This window comes from Leuresthes tenuis, unplaced genomic scaffold (genome assembly GCF_036924035.1).
Source record: "Leuresthes tenuis unplaced genomic scaffold, fLeuTen1.0.hap1 SCAF_15, whole genome shotgun sequence".
Lineage (NCBI taxonomy): Eukaryota > Metazoa > Chordata > Actinopteri > Atheriniformes > Atherinopsidae > Leuresthes > Leuresthes tenuis.
This window is the reverse complement of record NW_027325369.1, coordinates 31,944,162-31,968,486: the sequence shown is the minus strand read 5'-3', so window position 1 is coordinate 31,968,486 and position 24,325 is coordinate 31,944,162. Positions and strand designations below refer to the sequence as shown.

Sequence of the window (24,325 nt, the reverse complement as noted above, 5' to 3'; positions counted from 1 at the left end):
GGATTCATCCCTCCATAAGACCTGTTGCCACTGATTTTCAGTCCACTTCTTGTGTCATTTGGCACAGCTCAGCCTTTTCTCCCTGTTTCCCTTCCTTAAGAACGGCTTCTTGACAGCCACCCTTCCATGGAGACCATTTCTGATGAGGCTTGGGCCAACAGTAGATGGATCAGCTGAAGGTCCAGATGCATCTCTCAGGTCCTGTCAGGTCACAGCTGGATTTTTTCCTCTTTCTTAAGGACATCACTTTCAGATCCTGTTCATCTGCTGTAGATAGTTTTTTAGGCCTGACTCTTCTTCTTTTGTCCTCCACTTGTCCAGTTTCCTCAAATGTTTTAAGGACACACTGCACACCATGCTGAGATATGCCAAGTTTTCAGCTAATAGCTCTTTGGGAATCACCTTGTTGCTGCAGAAATCCTATTTTCTGTCTGTCAAACTGTGTTTTCTTTGCTGTTTTTCATAGATGCAGCTAAAGAAATGGGAACAAATGATGTGTCTTTGTAACAAAGTGCCTAAAGATCCGGTTTAAAATGGCTTCTTTGCTAAGTTGTCTGTTCTGTGTCGACACAACACTGGTTCATCCCTTGAGTTAGGAGCCTTTTTCCTGCCTGAATGCTTCATAGCTCAGAGTTAAGTGGCTGAACAAAGAAAAAACACTGAAAATGCTCAGGAACAAGGACTGAAAATGTCCAAAGAAAAACTGTGAAAGAGCTTCAGAAAGCTGCAGAACTGTTGATCAGGACACTAGAGATGAAAGGTCATAAAGAAATGAGGCTGATCAGTTAGTTTGGGGTCAGAATTCCTTTTGTTACACTAAAATAATACAATGTTGGCCTCAGTAGAATATTTTATCTGGATTTTTTTCCTCTGAACAAAGTCTGCCTCCTTTTAAACACAACATATAGAAACGAGGACTGGACCAAAGCTTCTGGGCTTACAGATGAAGAGAGAAGCTGTTTGAGTTTTGTGCCTCAGAAACATCTTGTTTCCTTCAGTTCGGTGACTTTTCTTTCTGCTCCAGTGCTGTTGTGGTCAGGTTCCTGCAGCCACTGAAACAAAGTTAATCCCAGGCTGCACAATCCAGCCATTGTTTTAGTTTGCATTTCACACTTCTCTGCTGCCATCGTTCTGGAGCTGATTTGGCACATCGTGCACAGTCATGTCCGAAAGCAGACTTTTTCCTCTTCGTGTCCACTGTCGGTGCTTCGGAGTTTAGATCGAATCACTCTGGTTTAAACCAAAGACTCTCACATGCACACACACTCTGGCTCGCTTGTTTTTACAGTAACTGGCACACATGAAGGTCTATTTTCAGTCCTGTTGCATTTTTGTAACCCCACACACGGGAAGTTGAACTCGAGCTCGCTGATTTACAAGCTGATTGTAGATGTTTAACGGGAGGAGGCGTGTTAACAGCACCAAGGACAGAATAAATCTCTCACTCCTTGTGTGAGATTCTCTTTGCTGACAGATTTCCTATCCTCACTTCTCCTCCTCTTTCTTCTCTCCACCCCTCAGCACCACAGGGGTAAGCTTTGGTTCAGCTCACACTGCTAATCTAAATACTGAGGGAGCCAAATCCAGCCGCTCTGACTCCAGGTCAGTTTCACAGCAGTTTACCCTCAGAGAGTCCTGCTCTGGGCCAGGGAAGGTTTCAGGTTTGGAAGTCACCATGGTTGACAGCATGGATGTTGAGAAGCAGCACAAGCGTTACTGCATTCGAGGGAAACATGTAGTCTTTATCTGCGGGACGGTGGCGCTCTGCTCCCTGGCGTTGGGCCTGGGGTTGGGCCTCAGGCCCTCCTCCACAGTACAACCCACACCGGTCCCCACAGAAGAGCCTCCCCAGCCCCCTCCACCTGGCAGAGGGCCCTGCCTGCCTTCCACCGACTCCAGCGGGGACTGGAGGAATTTCCGTTTGCCTGACTACGTGAACCCGGTTCACTATGACCTGCACCTGGAGCCGGACCTGGTCGATGACACCTACACGGGAACGGTGGACATTCAGGTGCAGGTCAGCAAACCCACCCGGCACCTGTGGCTGCACATCAGGGAGACGTTTGTCAGCGCCATGCCGAGGCTGAAGATGCTGAGCAGCCAGGGGGGTCAGAGGGAGGTGGCGGTGAAGAGCTGCTTTGAATACCAACCTGAGCAGTACGTGGTGGTGGAGGCCACCGAGGAGCTGGCCGCCACCGGCCCGGAGGAGGTGTACGTGCTCAGCCTGGACTTCCAGGGCTGGCTGAACGGCTCTGTGGTGGGATTCTACAGGGTCATCTACACAGAGGGGGGCGACACCAAGTAAGACCTGTTCTGAGCATCACGCACATGACAAACCTTTTCATTTCAGAGGTAAAACTGTCTCCATTCACTGTGTTTTAGCTTTTTGTGCAGCAGAGTTAAACAGCTACACAAAAGACTCCTTTACGTAGTGACATCAGCACGAAACGTATCCGTGTGACACCTGCCACAAAGCTGGCTGGACTTATCACACATAGCTGGCTCATGCACCTCCATCTTTGTCCAATCAGACCGCGTCTTTCAGTGGAAGCGCCGTAAAGACACAGGAGCTGAAATGTGACAAAGATGAATGAAGTACCGTTTTCACTGAATATTTAATATATTTTAACTTATCGCAGTAGATTCTGAACGTGGAAATGATTGAGATGTGGGCTCTTTAAAGCAAAGCTTTGGGCTTCTACAATGATGTTTAAAAGTCCTGATTCAGCATGATTCACTGAAACATGTCAAACATGAACATAAACCCAGAATCTGAGGCAGAAACAGAGTTTTTTATCAGTTCTCAGCAGCTTTAAAGTGAATCTCTGGTCTGAGCTCCTTTATTCTCCAACACAGCCTGAACCCTCTGAGACCAGCTTTCTGTCATTTCTTTAAGGAGTCTTCAGGAATAGTTCTCCAGGCTTCTTGAAGGACATCCCAAAGCTCTTCTTTGGATGTGGGCTGCCTTTTGTTCCGTTCTCTGTCAGATGATCCCACACTGCTTCAATAATGTTGAGGTCCGGGCTCTGGGGAGGATTCATCCCTCCATAAGACCTGTTGCCACTGATTTTCAGTCCACTTCTTGTGTCATTTGGCACAGCTCAGCCTTTTCTCCCTGTTTCCCTTCCTTAAGAACGGCTTCTTGACAGCCACCCTTCCATGGAGACCATTTCTGATGAGGCTTGGGCCAACAGTAGATGGATCAGCTGAAGGTCCAGATGCATCTCTCAGGTCCTGTCAGGTCACAGCTGGATTTTTTCCTCTTTCTTAAGGACATCACTTTCAGATCCTGTTCATCTGCTGGAGATAGTTTTTTAGGCCTGACACTTCTTCTTTTGTCCTCCACTTGTCCAGTTTCCTCAAATGTTTTAAGGACACACTGCACACCATGCTGAGATATGCCAAATTTTCAGCTAATAGCTCTTTGGGAATCACCTTGTTGCTGCAGAAATCCTATTTTCTGTCTGTCAAACTGTGTTTTCTTTGCTGTTTTTCATAGATGCAGCTAAAGAAATGGGAACAAATGATGTGTCTTTGTAACAAAGTGCCTAAAGATCCAGTTTAAAACGGCTTCTTTGCTAAGTTGTCTGTTCTGTGTCGACTCAACACTGGTTCAGCACATTGAAATGGACGATAACCCAAAAATCCAACTCAAAGTCCAGTTTGTGTAAATATCCAGGAGATTCTGTCACATGTTGTTCATTAATGTGTAACACATCACTGCCCTTCTTCTGTTCAAACTTTGCTGTATTTTTGTTGTCTTTCCTGTCACCAGGAAGATCGCTGCGACTGATCATGAGCCAACAGACGCCCGAAAGTCATTTCCCTGCTTTGATGAGCCCAACAAAAAAGCCACTTACACCGTCTCCATCACCCACGATGCAAGCTACAGCGCTCTGTCCAACATGCCACAACAGGTACAAGTCGAATCAGAAACTTTGGCCAAAAGCTTTACCACAGGTGGGCGAACCACCAAAACCTCAGGCCCACTGTTACTAATGCAACTAATGCTTGAAAAATCAGCTGCAGAGTCACAGATTCCAAACATTTGCAACTGACTGAGGATATGGCAGCAGATCTGTAGGTATTCACAAGTATGCAGCAGCATTTAGACCCTCCACACACTTTTAATTCCATCTTAATCTATAAAGCTCTGTCCAAACATCAGTGCAACACGAAGAAAAAGAAAAATGACAGAATAAAAACATGTGGAATAGATCTGAGACGCCATTATTCGCCCAGCGACTGTTCTGACAGATTTAAAGCAACATCATCACTGCTTTGTTGTGATTTAATCCACAAAAGAACCTGTTTGAGTCCCGCCTGCATCTTCAGAAATGTTTAAACTCTTATATTCTCTGCAGAGGTTTAATCCTGAAGTGAACATCTTGAATACTAACAGCACGGGAATAAATTCTGTGGCTCTGTTTTTAGGCCAGTGGATCCACCCTCCACCGCTTTAACCCATTAACCTTTCGCTCTGCCCCTCCAGGGTTCCCCTGAGGAATTGCCTGACAATAAAATGAAAACCTCCTTCCAGAAGTCTGTTCCAATGAGCACCTACTTGGTTTGTTTTGCTGTGCACCAGTTCGACTTTGTGGAAAGAACTTCTGCCAGAGGAATTCCTGTGAGTTTAACCTCTCACTATCGGTACATTTACAAAAAATGTAGATATTTAAAAGCACTTTGAGATTCTTGCTCTGTCTTCCCCTGCAGCTGAGAATCTACGCCCAGCCAACTCAGTTAACAACAGCCGAGTACGCAGCTAACACAACCAAGGTCATCTTTGACTACTTTGAGGAATACTTCAACATGTCCTATTCCATCTCAAAACTGGGTACGTCTGTCCTCTCTTTTTATTTAATTTACAATTTACTCTGTTTTAATTTCTGACCCCTGAAACGAATAATTCACAAAGGACAGCAAAGTAGAAAATTAAAAGTATAAATTCTGGATTGGATGAGGATCAATTCCCCCAGTTTTACCTTCCTGGAGAGTGATCCTGAGAGCTGGAATAAGGGCTAAACCTTCCTGAAGAGCGATCCTGAGAGCTGGAATAAGGGCTAAACCTTCCTGAAAAGTGATCCTGAGAGCTGGAATAAGGGCTAAACCTTCCTGAAGAGCGATCCTGAGAGCTGGAATAAGGGCTAAACCTTCCTGAAGAGCGATCCTGAGAGCTGGAATAAGGGCTAAACCTTCCTGAAGAGTGATCCTGAGAGCTGGAATAAGGGCTAAACCTTCCTGAAGAGTGATCCTGAGAGCTGGAATAAGGGCTAAACCTTCCTGAAGAGTGATCCTGAGAGCTGGAATAAAGGCTGACAGAGAATCTACACCAAATCCTTCCTGAAGAGTGATCCTGAGAGCTGAAATAAGGGCTAAACCTTCCTGAAGAGTGATCCTGAGAGCTGGAATAAGGGCTAAACCTTCCTGAAAAGTGATCCTGAGAGCTGGAATAAGGGCAAAACCTTCCTGAAGAACGATCCTGAGAGCTGGAATAAGGGCTAAACCTTCCTGAAGAGTGATCCTGAGAGCTGGAATAAGGGCTAAACCTTCCTGAAGAGTGATCCTGAGAGCTGGAATAAGGGCTAAACCTTCCTGAAGAGTGATCCTGAGAGCTGGAATAAGGGCTAAACCTTCCTGAAGAGTGATCCTGAGAGCTGGAATAAGGGCTAAACCTTCCTGAAGAGCGATCCTGAGAGCTGGAATAAGGGCTAAACCTTCCTGAAGAGTGATCCTGAGAGCTGGAATAAGGGCTAAACCTTCCTGAAGAGCGATCCTGAGAGCTGGAATAAGGGCTAAACCTTCCTGAAGAGTGACCCTGAGAGCTGGAATAAGGGCTAAACCTTCCTGAAGAGTGACCCTGAGAGCTGGAATAAGGGCTAAACCTTCCTGAAGAGTGATCCTGAGAGCTGGAATAAGGGCAAAACCTTCCTGAAGAGCGATCCTGAGAGCTGGAATAAGGGCTAAACCTTCCTGAAGAGCGATCCTGAGAGCTGGAATAAGGGCAAAACCTTCCTGAAGAGCGATCCTGAGAGCTGGAATAAGGGCTAAACCTTCCTGAAAAGTGATCCTGAGAGCTGGAATAAAGGCTGACAGAGAATCTACACCAAATCCTTCCTGAAGAGTGATCCTGAGAGCTGGAATAAGGGCTAAACCTTCCTGAAGAGTGATCCTGAGAGCTGGAATAAAGGCTGACAGAGAATCTACACCAAAACCTTCCTGAAAGGTGATCCTGAGAGCTGGAATAAAGGCTGACAGAGAATCTACACCAAATCCTTCCTGAAGAGTGATCCTGAGAGCTGGAATAAGGGCTAAACCTTCCTGAAGAGTGATCCTGAGAGCTGGAATAAGGGCTAAACCTTCCTGAAGAGCGATCCTGAGAGCTGGAATAAGGGCTAAACCTTCCTGAGGAGTGATCCTGAGAGCTGGAATAAGGGCTAAACCTTCCTGAAAAGTGATCCTGAGAGCTGGAATAAGGGCTAAACCTTCCTGAAGAGTGATCCTGAGAGCTGGAATAAGGGCTAAACCTTCCTGAAGAGTGATCCTGAGAGCTGGAATAAGGGCTAAACCTTCCTGAAGAGTGATCCTGAGAGCTGGAATAAGGGCTAAACCTTCCTGAAGAGTGATCCTGAGAGCTGGAATAAGGGCTAAACCTTCCTGAAGAGTGATCCTGAGAGCTGGAATAAGGGCTAAACCTTCCTGAAGAGCGATCCTGAGAGCTGGAATAAGGGCTAAACCTTCCTGAAGAGTGATCCTGGGAGCTGGAATAAAGGCTGACAGAGAATCTACACCAAAACCTTCCTGAAAGGTGATCCTGAGAGCTGGAATAAAGGCTGACAGAGAATCTACACCAAATCCTTCCTGAAGAGTGATCCTGAGAGCTGGAATAAGGGCTAAACCTTCCTGAGGAGTGATCCTGAGAGCTGGAATAAGGGCTAAACCTTCCTGAAAAGTGATCCTGAGAGCTGGAATAAGGGCTAAACCTTCCTGAAGAGTGATCCTGAGAGCTGGAATAAGGGCTAAACCTTCCTGAAGAGTGATCCTGAGAGCTGGAATAAGGGCTAAACCTTCCTGAAGAGTGATCCTGAGAGCTGGAATAAGGGCAATCGGACTTTGTCTTGGACTCCTTGAGGGAATTAGAATCATTATTACCTGGATGACGGATAATCTACACCAAAACCTTCCTGAAAAGTGTCTCTTTGGAAGTCCAGAACAGCTCCACACGATGCAAGATGTAAAGAAAGACCAAATTTAAAAGTCCAATGTTGTGCAATCGGTCAAGAATCGAGTGATCTGATGGTGCCGTCGAACCGACATAACAACTAAAGTGCTGTTAGTTCAGACCTTCAAATATAATCCAAGGATTCATGGGACCTCCAGAGATCACAGAACTGCATATTAAGTGTTCAAATTGCATCCGTGAATAAGACCACAGCAGAGGGAAGGTGTTGTAAATCCATCCGTGATTGTTTTCTATCCCTAACCAAGCTTCTGCTGACACTCAACCAGGAAGTTACAAAAGTGCTTCAGTGGTCTTGTTTTAGCTCGCTAAGAGACCCCATGGCTCGTATTTAACTAAGTGGCTGTGTGTAGAAATATGCTGCCACTATATGTGATTTAGAGACATTTTAAGCTTCCTCATTAGTTTTATTCACACACCAAATGGTTAGGATTTGGGTAAAAGTACAGGGCAGGGTGTCATCCTGTCACAGTCCACAGCATTAAACAATACGAAAACTTTAAAGGCAAAGTAATGACACCCGACTGGACTGTGGTATTTCATGGTCCTCTGGTCTGAGGCAGTGTAATATGAAAAGTATGGTCAGAATCAGTAAGGCGGTAATGTAATTCACCTCAGAAGGACTCTCTATGCTGTTTCGATCCAGATAAGATAGCCATCCCTGACTTTGGTACTGGTGCCATGGAGAACTGGGGTCTGATCACCTACAGGGAGACCAACCTGCTGTACGATGAGAACCAGTCCTCCTCCAGCAACAAGCAGCGAGTGGCCAGTGTCATCGCCCACGAGCTGGTTCACCAGGTAATAACTTTGGTTTTACACACTTAGCTCAAACTCACACGAAAGCCTCCCGAACTTTGACAGACGAACCCCTGACTCCCTCTCACATCCACAGAGTCTGAAGTCACAGACTGAGGATTTAACAGAGACTCCAGATATGACAGGGTCGCTGTTTGTAAGGTTTTTCTGAGATTATTTCCCATCATGCACCTGGTGGTAACTTATAATAAGATAAGCAGCTTTCAGCCACAGCTGGGTTCTTAAGTGCAGATGAAACCATTGTATGAGACGTTTGTGCTGCTTCCATAAAGCAGTTAGTTTCTCCTCCTTTTGTTCGGTCCAACTGAACTCTCTGAATGACTTTTGGCTTCTTCAGAGGGGATAAAACTCAGAGAGTTACCTGATGTCCAGGTAAACTGAAGTGTGATTCATTCTGCTTAAAGTTTAAAGTTTAAAGTTGTTTTCACTCTCTAATCCTTTTGGTTTCTGATGGCTCGTTTCCTAATCTGACCCCCGGTTGTTCAGTTGGTCTTTGGCTTTCCACAGCTTTTATGGAGTACACTTTTGGATTATTTTGGGATAAGTTTGTTAGACTTCTACTCTAAAGTGCATCTAATATGTTCGTATCATTCCAAATCCAAGCGTCTGGTCTTAATACACGATGAAAGATCATATCTAGAGTCGTTTCCATACCTGGTTTGAATGCAGTTTTAGAGCAGTTTTGGCTCATATCTTAGAAAATAAATGACATCAGGTCTTTTTTTACAATATATATTGACAATGAAACCTTTTACAGCAAAAAAGACCAGAGTCCAGAATCGTAAATGTTTAAAACCCTTTAAATGCTATTGTTCAAAGTTTTTATGATGCTCAGAGAGGGAACATTGTACCACCACATATCAGCAGTTTTGTGCTGGTGGGAGATAAGAAATCTGGCGATAAGTTAGTTTTATGAACTGATTACATGCGATTACAGGAATTATGGATCCATTCCGGTTCCCTATGAATCTCACATGCTTCGTAGGATTAACCTTAAACCCGTTGTTACGTATAAATCAATGGTAGTGAGTACAATCATAACTGTTTCTCTTATATGTTTGTGCATTTGTACACATAACTAGAAGTCCACCCTTCCCACATCTTTCAAACTTCTTCCTTCAGTCCCTGGTATTTCTCAGGCTTCTCATCTTCCTTCTTCCTGATGGTTGCTCTCACTTCCACATCTGTCACTGCTGCCTTCTTCTTTAGTTTGTTGGTTAGCCAAAGGTAAATCCCATTTTGACTTTGGCATCCTACACCCTGCTACTATGTTTATGTATTTAGCAGACGCTTTTATCCAAAGCGACTTACATATAGGGTAAGGGGGTCTTGCCTAAGGACCCCTACTGGAGGTAATACCTTTCATGGAGGGGATTTGAACCCAGATCTCCCACATGAAAGATGGCAGTTATACCACTACACTATCCACTATGTGCTGCAAGAACTGTTAGTTCCTGTCTGGACGGTACAATGTCGTAACATGAGGGATGTAGAAGTGAAGATTGCCTGGATTTTCTCAAACGTTGGGGGACCGAGACATAATGATGTGAAGTAGGCAAGATGAAGAAGGGCTGAGGAAATGTAAGATGTATTCATCTTTTGCATGTTAAAGTTGCTGCTGTGTTTGGGATCTTTGTCCTGTTGATGAGCCAGTTTCAGCCCAGCTTTAGCTGTGGGACAGATGGCCTCACATCTGACTCTAGAATACTTTGGTATCCAGAGGAGTTCATGGTGGACTCAATGACTGCAAGGTGCCCAGGTCCTGTGGCTGCAGAACCAGCCCAGATCATCAGCCCTCCACCACCGTGCTTGACAGCTGGTATGAGGTGTTTGTGCTGATATGCTGTGTTTGGTTTCCTCCAAACGTGCTGCTGTGCATTAGGACCAAACATCTCCACTTTGCTCTGGTCTGTCCAAAGGACATTGTTCCAGAAGTCTTGTGCTTTGTTCAGATGCAGCTTTGCAAACCTAAGCTGTGCTGCCATGTTCTTTTTAGAGAGAAGAGGCTTTCTCCTGCAGCCCTTCCAAACAAGCCATCCTTGTTCAGTCTTTTTCTAACTGTGCTGCCATGACCTTTAACCTTTAACATGCTAACTGAGTGTTATTTCTGGCTCTTCTGTCATTCTCTGTGATCCCATTGAACACACTGGTCAATAAATACTAAATGATTGATCAATAAAAAGCATTGACGGAAATATCGCAGTCGAAATGTGCTTGATACCATTTTTTTTAGACAAAAGCTCAGGATGAATTAAACAGTAAATCAAAAATACTTCGTCATAAACGTGATAAAATGTGGGGAAAAAGAAAAATCAGATGTATACTGGACCTCTCCCAAGTTAATTCCTACTCATTAACCTTTGCAGTGGTTCGGGAACATCGTCACCATGGATTGGTGGGATGACCTCTGGCTAAACGAAGGCTTTGCCAGTTTCTTTGAGTATATTGGCGTGGAGAAGGCAGAGCCTACCTGGGGCATGGTGAGTTCTGTTTTTAAAGAATATGCAGAAACAGGACGACAGTCTGCTGAAATCCACCCTTGTCTTTGTGTGATGACTCAGCGAGACATCATGATTATCAGCGATGTGCTTCCCGTCATGGTGGACGACGCCCTCCTCTCCTCTCACCCCATCATTGTGAATGTGGCAAGTCCGGCAGAGATCACATCGGTGTTTGATGCCATCTCATACAGCAAGGTACGAAATGACAAGAAAAGCTAACAACAGTCTTTCATCTAAAGTTCATGGAAACCATTTCTCAGCTTTATGATTAAATAATTTTTACAGGGAGCGTCTATTCTCAGGATGTTGGAGGACTGGATGGGGAGAGACATGTTCAGAGACGGCTGTCGGGTGAGTCTCATGGTGGATATTTGAAATTGGATGAAGTTTCTTTTATTAACTAGTCCCCCGTTTTAAAACTAGTCCATGCATTCATCTTCAGTAGGCTTGATTACTGCAGCGTCTGCAGTGTTGCAGGTTCTGCACCGACCCGTCGTTGTGAAGAAGGAGCTGAGCCAGAAGGCGAAGCTCTCTATTTACTGGTCAATCTACGTTCCCATCCTCTCCTATGGTCACCAGCTGTGGGTAGAGACCGAAAGAACGAGATCGCGAATACAAGCGGTCGAAATGGGTTTCCTTCGCAGGGGGTCTGGGCCTCCCTTAGAGATAGGGTGAGAAGCTCAGTCATCCGGGAGGGGCTCGGAGTAGAACCGCTGCTCCTCCGCATCGAGAGGAGTCAGATGAGGTGGCATCTGGTTAGGATGCCTCCTGGACGCCTCCCTGGGGAGGTGTTCTGGGCCCGTCCCACTGGGAGGAGACCCGGGGAAGACCCAGGACACGTTGGAGAGACTATGGCCTGGGAACGCCTCAGGGTCCCCCCGGAAGAGCTGGAGGAAGTGGCCGGGGACAGGGAGGTCTGGGTTTCTCTGCTCAAGCTGCTGCCCCCGACCCGACCCCCGGAGAAGCGGCAGATGATGGATGGATGGATAGGTTTGATTATTGTAACAGCATCTTTACGGGTCAGTTAGACAACTGCAGCTCATCCAGAACTCAGCTGCTCGAGTCCTCACTAAGACCAAAAAAGTGGAGCACATCAGTCCAGCTGTGAAGTCTTTACAGCATCAGAACTTTAAAGTCCATCAGAGGATAGACTTTAAAGTTCTGATGCTGGTCTATAAAGCTCTGAATGGTCCAAAATACATCAGTGACCTCCTGACCCACTGTGAACCTCCCAGACCCCTCAGGTCATCTGGATCCGGTTCTTTATCAGTTCCCAGAGTCAGAACCAGACCTGGAGAAGCTGCATTCAGCTTCTATGCTCCACATGTCTGGAACAAACTCCCAGAAAGCCTCAGATCAGCTGAAACTCTCAGTATTTAAGTCCAGGTTGAAGAAACATCTATTTTCAGCTGCATTTGAATAAGCTTCAGTTTCAAAACGGAATCATTGATTTTATCTTTCATATATATAATTTTGTCTGATTTTATCTATTGTTCTTATTTCTTTCTTTTGCTTAAATTTTAAATCATGCTTTTTATTTTTTATTACTTCTGTTTTAATGTCTCTGTAAAGCACTTTGATCTCACCTTGTCGTTGAATTGTTCTGTACAAATAAACTTGCCTTGCCTTAGATTTATAGAAGTTCTTCTTCTGACCATTTTTGCTTCTCTCTGCAGAAATATTTGAATGACTACGTCTTCAAGAATGCCAAAACAGCCAACTTCTGGGCCTCTCTTGCTGATGTATGTTTGAACTTTTCTAATTTATCTCGCTGCTTGCCAGATCAGTCAGATTTATACAGTTTGCACACAGGGGAACACATTTCTCAGCTCATGCCAGGTAGCCGGAGACAATCCAGCTGGTTGTTGATCTCCGAATTCAGGAGGAAGAATGTGGTATTTATCATGTGTTTTGGGGACTTAAAGAAGGCCACGACCGTGTCCCACAAGGTGTCTTGTTGGAGGTTTTCCTGGAATATGGCGGTACCCTTTGTTACAGACCATTTGGCCTCGCCAACAGTTAGTTGGTCTCACTTCAACGCTGTGTTGGACTCTGCCAGGGCTGCCCATTGTTACAGATTCTTTATACAAACTTTATGGACAGAATTGCTTGGAGAGTGTCCAGCTTGGTTGGCCGAGGATTGCAGTTTTGTTTTTCCAGAGGATATGGTCCAGTAGGCCTCATTGAGCTGAGAGCTGAAGCATTCATTGGGGCGTCCCACAGTCCAGGAATGATAATTGTGACTTATGGGTACCAGACCATGGTCCTTAGTTAGAAAAGGATGCAATGCCCAATCTGGGTTGGGAGTGAGTTTCTGCCTCAAGTGGAGGAGGCAAATCTGTTGATTGTTGATTATCCTCCAACCCTTACCTCTGGACATGAGGTTACTGAAAGAATGAGATCAGGAAAAGAAGCAGTGGACCTTAACTTCCTCAGAAAGGTGTCTGGACCCTTTGGGTGAGGAGCTCGGCCACTTGGGAGTCGAGTCACTGCTTCTCCACATCTTTAGGGACCAGTTGAGGTGATTCAGGCTTCTGGTTATTTACTTAATATCCTATGAGAGAGGCTTTTTAAATAGTCGATAGGTATGATAGAGAGCCAGCATCTAGTGACCATCAGCTCACACTTTAAGGGACTTAGAGTGCCTAAATCTATATTTCACATACAGTTTATGAAACATTCATTATATTAATCAGCCCAGTCTCTTAAAATTGAGATTTTCTGTGAAAGAAAGATTTCTATCAGCCAGTTTCTCCTCTCTGTGCTCAGGTGAGTGGGTTGCCCGTTGCAGAGGTTATGGACACATGGACCAAACAGATGGGTTATCCTGTGGTGGATCTGTCTGTGTCCGCCACAGATGCCAAACTGACCCAAAAGCGTTTCCTCCTGGACCCCAATGCTGACCCCACCCAACCTCCTTCACCTCTTGGGTAAGTGACGAAAGGAAGACAGATGTCCTTGTCTTACTGGTTGAATCTTCAGAGTGGATAAAGAATTAAAGTGCTAACTCAATAACTAGAATTCTACTTACAAATTCAAGCTGTTTCCTTTCGTTTATCAACGCTCTGCCGGTCTTGGACTAGAATCCATCAGTTCTGTAATGGTAAACATTATCTCTTCCAATTATGATGCAGTTAAATGATTAAAAATAAGAATACTTGGCAGGGACCCAACCATAATAAGCTAGCACTGGAAACTGAGTGGCCTGTGATGGTAACTGAGGTGATTACAAAGGATCATAAAGTGTCAGCTGTGCATTAGAGGCTAATGACTAGCATGTATAAGCTGGCAATTTACGAGATTGTTACTCCCTCAGCTGTGCATTTGCATGAAAATACCTCCTGGGTTGATTAGTAGCATGTTGGAGCTCAGGGGTTCAGCTTTTATCTCCTAACGCCAGTTGTTCAGATCAGTAACTGACTTGAACAGGGTTAGGTTTAGTATATCATGGGCTCAACGTCTCACCTATTGGTTGATCGTCCTCCTAAAATCAGGCTCCAAAAACAGAAATGACACAATGGTACTTCCTGCCAGGGCGCAACGATACAATTAGCTTATTAATTCAACGTGCAGTAAAAGTGGTCAGGGACTAATTGATCTGTTTAAACTTTAAAGTATAGTTCTTCTTTGTAAAGTTGGAACAAAAAGCTACCCTACATGACTAATAGCTTTTAGGTCATTGTTCTGACAGCGAGTTAAACTAGATGCTAGCACTGCTAATCTTCCCCTCTTCCAGTCACTGTGGCTGTGATTTAACACAGTTATTTCCCTTTATATACAGTAATTAGTGCATAAATAATCTTTTTGCTTTTATTTTAGCAACACTTTTTGCCTTTTTTTAAAAAAAAATTTGAGCCACTGACATAGTTTTCTAATTATTTAGGCAGTTTCAGTCGGATACACTAATGAGTTTCCCAGTAAGTAAAGGTAGCGACATAATGGTAGCCACAATTAGCAGTTGTGCCTCTAAAAAGGGAGATTAAAGTATATTAATCAATTTGGTCATTTGTTCATGCCTGCTATAATGAATATAACTTTATTCAGTCATTTTATTGCCTAAACTCAACTAGGAAGTGATAAGTGTTTCAGTTATGTGCCGTTATTGACTGGATGTGGCCAAAAAGTGAAGAAACGGGTGTCCTAGGGAAAGAAACCGGATGTCGAACCTGCATCTCTTGGTTGAAAGTGCAGCGGGTAATTACACCATCTACAAGAGGACTTTATGGTTTGTTAAAGGAAACAAAAGAAGAAAGACGTCTGCTCAGACAGTTTTGAGGACTTGTTAAAAGTTGTTTAACTTGTTCTGTTCCTGTCACATCTGCATCTTCAGTTTATGAACTCCCTGAATTTTGGTTTCCAGTTCCCAGATTGTGGAGATTTCTTCATTGTTTTATGTGTTTTTTTGTCTCTTACGAACTCTTCCTGGTTTAGTCTTTTGTGAGTTAACTGTTTTTATAACCTGTTTTAGTCAAATGCAAACCTCAGATTCGGGGCAGCTGATCTCTGCTTTTAGTATAAACTGATTAAATGTACATCTTTGCATGGTTTTCAAGGGAATTAATAAAAATGTGTTTTTGTTACAGATACAAGTGGACAATTCCAGTCAAATGGCACTCTGTGAAGAGCGATAAGAATATGGAGATTATGTTTGACAAGAGCGCCTCAGGTAGGCTGAATACTTATAATATATATACAAATATAATTTATTCTATTGAAAGAATGGCCCCGGGGTCCTAAAACTTTCCAATACCTCAACAAAACAGAGGGAAGAACAAATACAAGTTACGAAATAACACAGTGAGTTAAAAAAAAAAAAAGATTAATTGTATCAAAAACAGAAAAAAAGATTTTCTCTATTGAAATGACCCACTTTGGAAATCAGAAAAAAGGATATTGCATGTCTCTGTGTGTTTAGGATGAAATATAAGGAACAATGAACATTAACAGAACCCAGTGAACATATTTAATTATAGATACATCCAAACAATTGTGCAAAAAGTGTTAAAAACAACATTCAGACCTCTGAGAAGAGTTCCAGAGGTGTATTCTTAGACAATATCGACATAATCAATCATGAAAAATACCAGAGCAGGAATCAATCTCCCTCTAACTTGAAAGGTAAAATAATTAATGGACCCATAAAGTGAGCTCTGACAACCAGAAGTTCTGTTCATAACATGATCAACATGAAGCTTCAAGGAAAGTTCAGGATCAATTGGAAAAATTGATCTTCAGGACTTTTTCTCATTCAGGGAAAATTTGAACAAAACCATGTTTGGACAAGTTAAAATCTGACAGTAAAGAGTTCTGTGTTTGTCATATTTTGATTGGAAGTGTAACTCACACTGACATCAGAGTAAGGATTCACATATATATCGAACAAATCATGTATAAAAATGGGAAAAAAGACAGGGTCTGAGACATGAACCTTGTGGAACGCCATTTTTAAAAAGAAGACACCACCGAACCACAATAATGTGTTTTAATCTAAGACTTAGAAACATCAAATATAGCATTAAACTAACTACTAATACAAGAAGGTTTGTGGTGGTAGAAAGAATCTAAACTCAGGACATAAAAATACAGAAATATTTACATGTTCTGATGACTGAAGATCAACACAGATTGTATAAAGTGGTAACATTTTATTTTAATTTTAATTTTTCATTTTAATTGGATTGTATCTGAAGTGCCTTGAGATGACATTTGTTATGATTTGGCCCTTTACACATAATAGTGAATTGAATTCAATTGAAATCTGAATAATTGTGGGTTAAATCATCTAATGAGGAGAAAACAAGGAACTTTTTGAGTGATTTTTATCTATAAAAGCCACAGTTTTTATCCCTGTTTTCCGCCTTCATCCATCCTGAATTTACTTCTCTTCTTCATGTTTTCTCTTCCTTGATGAGGTTGATTCATCTGCTGTTGTCTGTGCTTGTTTATCATAAGAAATATGACCAAACTTTCTCAAAACAGCATCCACAGATGCCTCCACTCTCCTCTTCTTCATCACCCCCTGAACAGAACTCTTCTTCTATGTGACATTAATGATTTTAAAGTGTGTTATTGCAGTTTTAAGCATCCAAACACATTCTCCACACACTGATGACTCTTTTGACTTTCAGAGCTGGTCGTCGGTAACTACTCGACCTCTGTGGACGGACTGCTGAAGATTAACAACGATCACATCGGATTCTACAGAGTCAACCATGACGACAGCATGTGGACCGATATCAGCCAACAGCTTCAAACCAACCATTCGGTATCAGATCGACGCACAACACACACGCTAATGTTGCTGCTAACATATCTCTGTTTGGTTATACTTTAACAGCTTATCTTGCACTGTTATTGGCCTTCAGAGACAATTAAAAATCTAAAGAAAGATGATACAAATGGTATCATTTCACATTATTGAGGCTAAAGTTTGTCTGCATCCATGTGACCAGTCCAGTAAAACTGAGCCAACAGCTGGACCACAGACCTGCAGTGATACCTGCTGTAGTAAACTGTGTTTTTACCCCTGATGCTAACTTTAATGTGTGAAACAGATGTTTACATGAACCAACATCTGTTTTCTCTAACAGGAGTTTGACGCGGCCGATCGTGCAAGTTACATTGATGATATTTTTGCTCTTGCGAGGTAAAATGTCTCCTAAAAACATCTGTGTGAGCAAAGATCTGCTTGTTAGAGACACAAAGAGTGATTATTTTCCCTTTTCGCCGCTCAGGGCTGACGTTATAGACTACGGTAATGCTTTCAATCTCACAAAGTACCTGAAGAATGAGTCGGACTACATCGTGTGGAGCCGGGTGTCGTCCTCTATCGCCTACGTTCGGAACATGCTGTCGAACAACGTCGAGCTCTACCCGAAGTTTCAGGTGAAACAGCTGTTTCAAGCTGACAATACACCCATTTATCATAAAGTTTATCTATAATCTAAATGTGCAACGAACCTTCTCATTGAAATCAACTAAATTAGATGTAATCACGTCCTAAACTTTCCTTTTTATTTGAACTTCTTTAAAAACTTCATGTTTTGTGTCTTTTTATTTGATGTTTTTGTATAAAATAATATATTCATGCATATATTTATATGTAATATTACATTTGAAACAGGAAAAAAGCCAGAAACATTATGGAAAAATGTCCAAAAAATGTTAAAATCTGAGAAAATACATAAAGAAACATACAGAAGAATAAATTCATGAATTAGACATGAAAAAACAACAATAATGATCATTTTCTTTGTCAATAATTTAAATATTGTTAAATAAAACCTTAAAAGGAGAAAAATATAGAAAACTAAATGAGAATATTAAGAAATTATGAAATATAAATGAGTTTTTTAAGTGGAAAAATGAACTTAAAACAGATTAATATATTTACATATAAAATAAACAAATTAATTAATAAATTAAAACAAATTTGTCTTAATATTTCCATTTATTTAGTTATTATTTCTTATTTAATTTTTTTTATTTTTCTATTGTAAAAGATATTTTAAACCTAAATCATCTGAATAAAGTTTAGAAATAGAAGTTTGTTGCATTTATACTGTAAAAATACAGATATTCATATCACATAAAACTTCTTTCAGAGCTACAAAGTAAATCTTCAGTGATGCAAAAGGAACTAATTTCCTTTTTAAAGACTTTTTCACGTTGATTTCCTGTTTCTCATCACCAGAAACTCTTTGGGGACCACGTTAAACCAATAGCAACGAGACTTGGGTGGACAGACGCTGGATCACAGATAGAAAGGTACGACAGCAGCCAGCAGGAATCAAACCAGTGTCATCTCATAACCACAGCTTCCAGTTTGTTCTCCATCTGCTCAGAAAACGAGTCCAACGAAGATTAAACTGTGCTAAAACACAGACAGTTCAGGGCAGTTAGGTGCAGTCCTCCTTATCTGTTTATCTCTGGTTGTGTTTGGCAGGTTGCTCAGGGAGACGGTGCTCAACATCGCGTGTCAGATGGGCGATCAGGACGCTCTGAATGAAGCCTCCCGTATTTTTGACCAGTGGATCAGTGGCAGCGTCAGGTTGGCTTTTCTGCTTTCAGTTCTATGACTTTGATGCTGTTTCGTGACGACGGTCGGTTTAGTCTCTGGTAACCTGTTGACCATCTGACCTGCAGCAGTGTGCCGGTGAACCTGAGACTGCTGGTGTACCGGTACGGCATGAAGAAGTCGGGCACCGTGGAGAAGTGGAACGTAATGTTCCAGAAGTACAAAGACACGACTCTGGCTCAGGAGAAGGACAAGCTGCTGTACGGGCTGGCATCTGTGGAGAATGTGGAGCTTCTCTATCAGTAATTAAAACCTCTTCTCTTTCCTGAACACATCATTAATTACAGAGTCGGGATGGAAATGAAGAAGCTGAGTGTGTATAGGGGGGTCTACCCAAGGACTGATGTAAAATGTGGGGATTTGTATCCTGTTTTCCTCCAGAACACTGTTGTGGAAGTGGCTTTATGCCATGATGTGAAGTAAAAAGCAAGCATGAGTAACTGGAATAACTCAAAAGGCAGAATGACCCCTAACCTCACCCCCCCAACAGGGATATACGGCTCCGAGTGATGATCAGCTGGTCGTGTAGCTTGGTGTTGGTCATAGGGAGATCCCAGATTTGAGCTCAGGTTGTACATGATGGTGGTTTCATTTGAACTTGGATTCATGTGGCTGCCCGGCCCACCTCCCTGACCCAGACCTCGAGTGGCTGCCCAGCCCACCTCCCCGACCCTGACCTCGAGTGGCTGCCCAGCCCACCTCCCCGGCCCTGACCTCGAGTGGCTGCCCAGCCCACCTCCCCGACCCAGACCTCGAATGGCTGCCCAGCCCACCTCCCCGGCCCTGACCTCGAGTGGCTGCCCAGCCCACCTCCCTGACCCAGACCTCGAGTGGCTGCCCAGCCCACCTCCCTGACCCAGACCTCGAGTGGCTGCCCAGCCCACCTCCCCGGCCCAGACCTCATGTGGCTGCCCAGCCCACCTCCCTGACCCAGACCTCGAGTGGCTGCCCAGCCCACCTCCCCAGCCCAGACCTCATGTGGCTGCCCAGCCCACCTCCCTGACCCAGACCTCGAGTGGCTGCCCAGCCCACCTCCCCGGCCCAGACCTCATGTGGCTGCCCAGCCCACCTCCCCGGCCCAGACCTCGAGTGGCTGCCCAGCCCACCTCCCCGGCCCAGACCTCATGTGGCTGCCCAGCCCACCTCCCCGACCCAGACCTCGAGTGGCTGCCCAGCCCACCTCCCTGACCCAGACCTCGTGTGGCTGCCCAGCCCACCTCCCCGGCCCAGACCTCGAGTGGCTGCCCAGCCCACCTCCCTGACCCAGACCTCATGTGGCTGCTCAGCACATAGATTGTTGTCTGTTTGTGTCCCCTTAAATCGGTCAAACACATGGTGCTGATCCAAACTCTATCAGTGAACATGTAGCTCTGATCTTTCCACACAAGTAGCCGGAGTGCGAATCCGTCCGGTTTTCCGACTTTCAACTGGAACACTGTCAGCTTTGATGTGACGTCCTTCTCAGGTTGAATAAATGTAAAGCAGCATTCTGTGATCATGTGATCAAGGTCTTCAAATAGAAAAGAAACATTTTAACTAATTCTTATGGTTTTTTCCACCTGTGACAGTAGACCGTAAAGCAGGCTGTCAGGGACACGGAGTAATGATGATGGACTTTACTTAAATAAACCAGATGCTGCCAAAGCAGGATGTAAACCAAAGATATAAAGTAAAATACTTTATGAACAAGCACAGCTTGCAGGCTGATGGCAACAGGGCAGGAGGCCCAATGAACTGGCAAAGAGAACCAAGAGAATGTAAACTCAGGGAGTCAATACAAAATGAGAGTCAAAAGGTTGCTGGTTCGATCCCCAACTTCCTCAGTCTACATGTAAAAGTATCCGAGATACTGTAAAAAGAAAATATCCATATGAGACTCTACAAAAGACTGTAGATAATTGGAAGTCACCTTGGACAAAAGAAGGGGTTTTCTGTTGGTTGCAGTTTGTAATTTGTGCCACTGGGTGTCACTAAAGTCCACACACTTGACCTTTAAAGTCAATTTTGGACAAACATGGACTTTTCCTGTTGTGGGTTGAAAATGGCGAGAGACAGAAAGCTAATTAGGGTTCAGACAGAAATAAAACTGGTGATAAGTCTACATACTGAACACTGTATGAAAGAAGACTTTTAATGTTTTATTATAGATTTTAGAGAGTAATTTGAACGCCATCAATAGGACAATCGCCTGTGTCGAAACTTAAGTTGCATTTCTTCCTTTCTGACAGGCTCCTGGAGGCATCCAAAAACGAGAGCGTGATAAGGAGTCAGGATTTGTTCACTGTGGTGCGATATGTGTCATTTAACCCGCTGGGTCAGAGCATGGCCTGGGACTGGACCACGCTGAACTGGAACTACCTGGTCAACAGGTGAGTGTAGCCAAGCTTTACTCATCCTGAAGCCACACTGATCTGATCAAGTTAGCCAATGCTAGCTTATAAGCTTACAAGCAAAACCTTGTGTCCTCACTGGTGTCATTACATCATAAAAGTACCAAAAACACTGTTGTACTTTGACCGTTCGGAGTCAAATATTCATCCTATTATGTTGTGTGATAACTTGTGATAAGATATCAGCTACTAAAGATGTTCAAAGACAGATTAACAGATGAAACGACATCACGCTTTTATCAGGATTTCCAGTTAGAAGTCAGAGCTGATAAGAAAAGACAAAGTTATCACAGTTTAAACAATAGGAGCTAGAAGTAAAGATAAGTCATGCTGTGAAATAACAGTTTTATTGCCATCAATCTATGAAAAAAAATACAAATTTTGGATTTAAAAGGTGAAAAACTGACATTAACATTGATCCAGCAGCTCCCCAAACAACAGGGTGTTATACACATCATCCTGCTTCCTTTTCCTGTTTTCAAGTCAAGCTGTGCTTTCATTTCTCAATCAAAGATGCTCTGAGCTGTTCTTTTGGGTAGATTTTGGTCACATGACTGATGCAGCTGATTCAGTCACGTGACCGAACCTTAAACCCAGACATTGAGGAGCAATTTGCACTTATATTCACTTATTTTTGTTACTGTTACACACGATTAATTCATTTCTGGCCGTGAATTGTGTAATTTGGTCATTTTTAAAGTGAAACTTTCAGACAGAGCGGAATAAACTGGGCTTTTTAAAGTCTTCGGTGTGTCTTCATAAAGATAATTTCATCTTTTCTGTGGAAGATGGTCATGATTTCTTTGTGTTGAACAGATACACCATCAATGACAGGAACCTCGGTCGCCTGCCGAATCAAATCACCACCACCTACAACTCAGATCTGCTGCTGTGGAAGGTTAGCACCGGCCTTCATGCAACATACTCCTGCTTTGGTGGCTGCTGGCTTTCTTTTCCTTCGTTTTATTGAGTTTTTAAACTCAGCCATTGAACAGTTCTCAGTATTAGATGTTGCACGGACAGATTGAATAAAATAGCCTCTTTTTTTGCAGCATAGCTAAAAAGTCTTTCTTGGACTGGAAGAGACTGAGAAACAGTTCAATATAAAACTGTAAAACAGGGGGAAACGTTCCTGTCCGTTATTGTGGATTTAAAGTTGCTTAACATTTTAAAAGAAGGGGTTCCACATTATCTCCAGATCCCTCAAGTGTACGTCTGATCCTTTACAGTTTTATATGACTCAAAACAGCCTGAAAGAGAAAGAAAGTGCTTCCAGACTTTAATGTTTTTAATTCCAATGGATTCCAGATGTTGAAAGTTCCCCCTTTGAGCAGATGCTCAAACTCTGGAGAAAATGTGACAGATGTCTGGAGGTTGCTTTGCGTGAAATATGATTTTCTGAGTTTTCTGCTTCTTTAGATGGAGCATTTCTTCAAACTAACCCCAGATGCTGGAGCTGGGTTGATGCCCAGGCAGCAGGCGCTGGAGACGGTGAGGAACAACATCGAGTGGATCAGGAGGAACCAGGACGAGATCAGGCTCTGGCTGATGAGCAACGTTGCAGAAAGCATCGAGTAACGCCACAGGTGGAGGACCGAGGCCTGATTTCTGCTCATCGCCTGGATGTTTATGCCACCTACTTAATTATATTTTATTACTTTTCCTCTTTACATATTTGTAAAATACACAATAATAAGTAATTAACTTATAAAGTGCAAATATTTATGATATACAGTTTTGAGTTTGATTGTTTTTAAATTGAAGGTGTTGGCGAGCTCGTGAATGCAGACTTTTGTGGCTTTTGTGGGCATTTTTGCTCTCAGAAAGCATCCAGCCTCTGTGCACGGTTTCCACAATGAGAAAACACATCTGTTTGATTGTATTTGTAATCAGTGTCTCTATACAGATGTGGAGCTGAATGAATACATTTTTATTCAAATGACTTTGAGTCCTGTTCATTTTACCTTTAGCGATCAGCTGTGATGGAGGCTAAGCTTTACAGTGAAAAAGAAAGTGCACCCCCTTTAAAACTCCCAGGCTTTACATGTGGGGTCAAATGGAAAAGAATCTGCTCCACAGCAGGTGCTGAAACTCAGTGAATCCACATGAGATGTGTCTTTATTTACTGAACAGCTTTGGTTCGTGTGGGGAAAATATGAGCGTCGGGTATATTTGTTACGATTCTGGTCGCATCCTCTTCACGACTGTTGGAGAAGGTCGTCTTCTCTTCTGGGGAGTGTCTGCCTGCAGGTGAACATTTCAAACAGCAGCCAATCAGGCTGCTGATTGGCTGCTGACCTGGTGAAGGCTGCTGATTGGCTGCTGACCTTTTGAAGGCTGCTGATTGGCTGCTGACCTGGTGAAGGCTGCTGATTGGCTGCTGACCTGGTGAAGGCTGCTGATTGGCTGCTGACCTGGTGAAGGCTGCTCATTGGCTGCTGACCTGGTGAAGGCTGCTGATTGGCTGCTGACCTGGTGAAGGCTGCTGATTGGCTGCTGACCTGGTGAAGGCTGCTGATTGGCTGCTGCTTGAAACGGTTTCCTCTCTCTTCGTTTCTCAGTCTCTGCTCTGGTTCACTTATTTATTTGTACGTATCTGTTGTGTGTTCCTGTTTGGCATTTCATTTGAGCTTTATTTCTCATATTCAGATTTAATTTTCCGTCCTCAGTGTAAGATTCTTGTTGTTTCTTGTCATTTAGACGTCCTCAGGTGTCATTCTTCTCACCTGTCTCCTGGTAATCACTCACCTGTTGTCCCTCCCAGGAGTTACAGCTCTCTGCTTGCTCCTGTTATTTTCCAGATCATTATTCCCTGGTCCTATGCCGTGGTTTCTCGCCCTTTTCGTTGTTTCTTCTTTTATTTGTTCTTGTACTTTCTGTTTAAAGTGAAGCGTGTCCTTCAGTTCAGTCGAAATAAGTCGACTGTTCGTCCTGATTTCGGGTCGTTTCCCTCCAGCCTCACACTGAATCACAACAAGCTCTTGTTGGCGGCAGCATTTCTTCTCTTTTAGTTGGTTCCAGACTCTGTGAATAACTGTGAGTATTGTGTAAATAGTTCGTAAACAGCCTTAACATTTCTGTAAAGATTACACTGATCCTTCCTGTTTCTTTTCAGTTGTTTTCTCCTATTTTTGTTAAGTTCAGTGAATATATTTTGGAAGATATTTCGAAGGCACTTGATCTTGGTTCACTCTGATGTCATTTCTGTGTAAATACCAAATGTCCTCATTCGTCATCGCAGTCCCACACTTTTTGGGATCTATAACATCAAATCAACAAAGTTTAACGGTCTTTGCTG

The 24,325-nt window shown here is 43.3% G+C and overlaps 1 protein-coding gene across 1 annotated transcript; it reads left to right on the top strand.

Moving 5' to 3' along the window:
- The first annotated feature begins 1,459 nt into the window (after positions 1-1,459).
- On the top strand, positions 1,460-22,969 carry enpep (glutamyl aminopeptidase). The gene is made up of 20 exons (XM_072365816.1): positions 1,460-2,301; positions 3,776-3,917; positions 4,493-4,627; positions 4,717-4,837; positions 7,887-8,041; positions 10,426-10,539; positions 10,621-10,755; positions 10,846-10,911; positions 12,237-12,302; positions 13,330-13,490; positions 15,144-15,226; positions 16,689-16,825; positions 17,151-17,206; positions 17,295-17,445; positions 18,254-18,327; positions 18,506-18,610; positions 18,706-18,879; positions 20,866-21,006; positions 21,844-21,925; positions 22,447-22,969. The coding sequence occupies exons 1-20, from the start codon at positions 1,676-1,678 to the stop codon at positions 22,603-22,605; spliced, it is 2,883 nt and encodes a 960-aa protein (XP_072221917.1). The 5' UTR covers positions 1,460-1,675; the 3' UTR covers positions 22,606-22,969.
- The last annotated feature ends 1,356 nt before the right edge of the window (positions 22,970-24,325 follow it).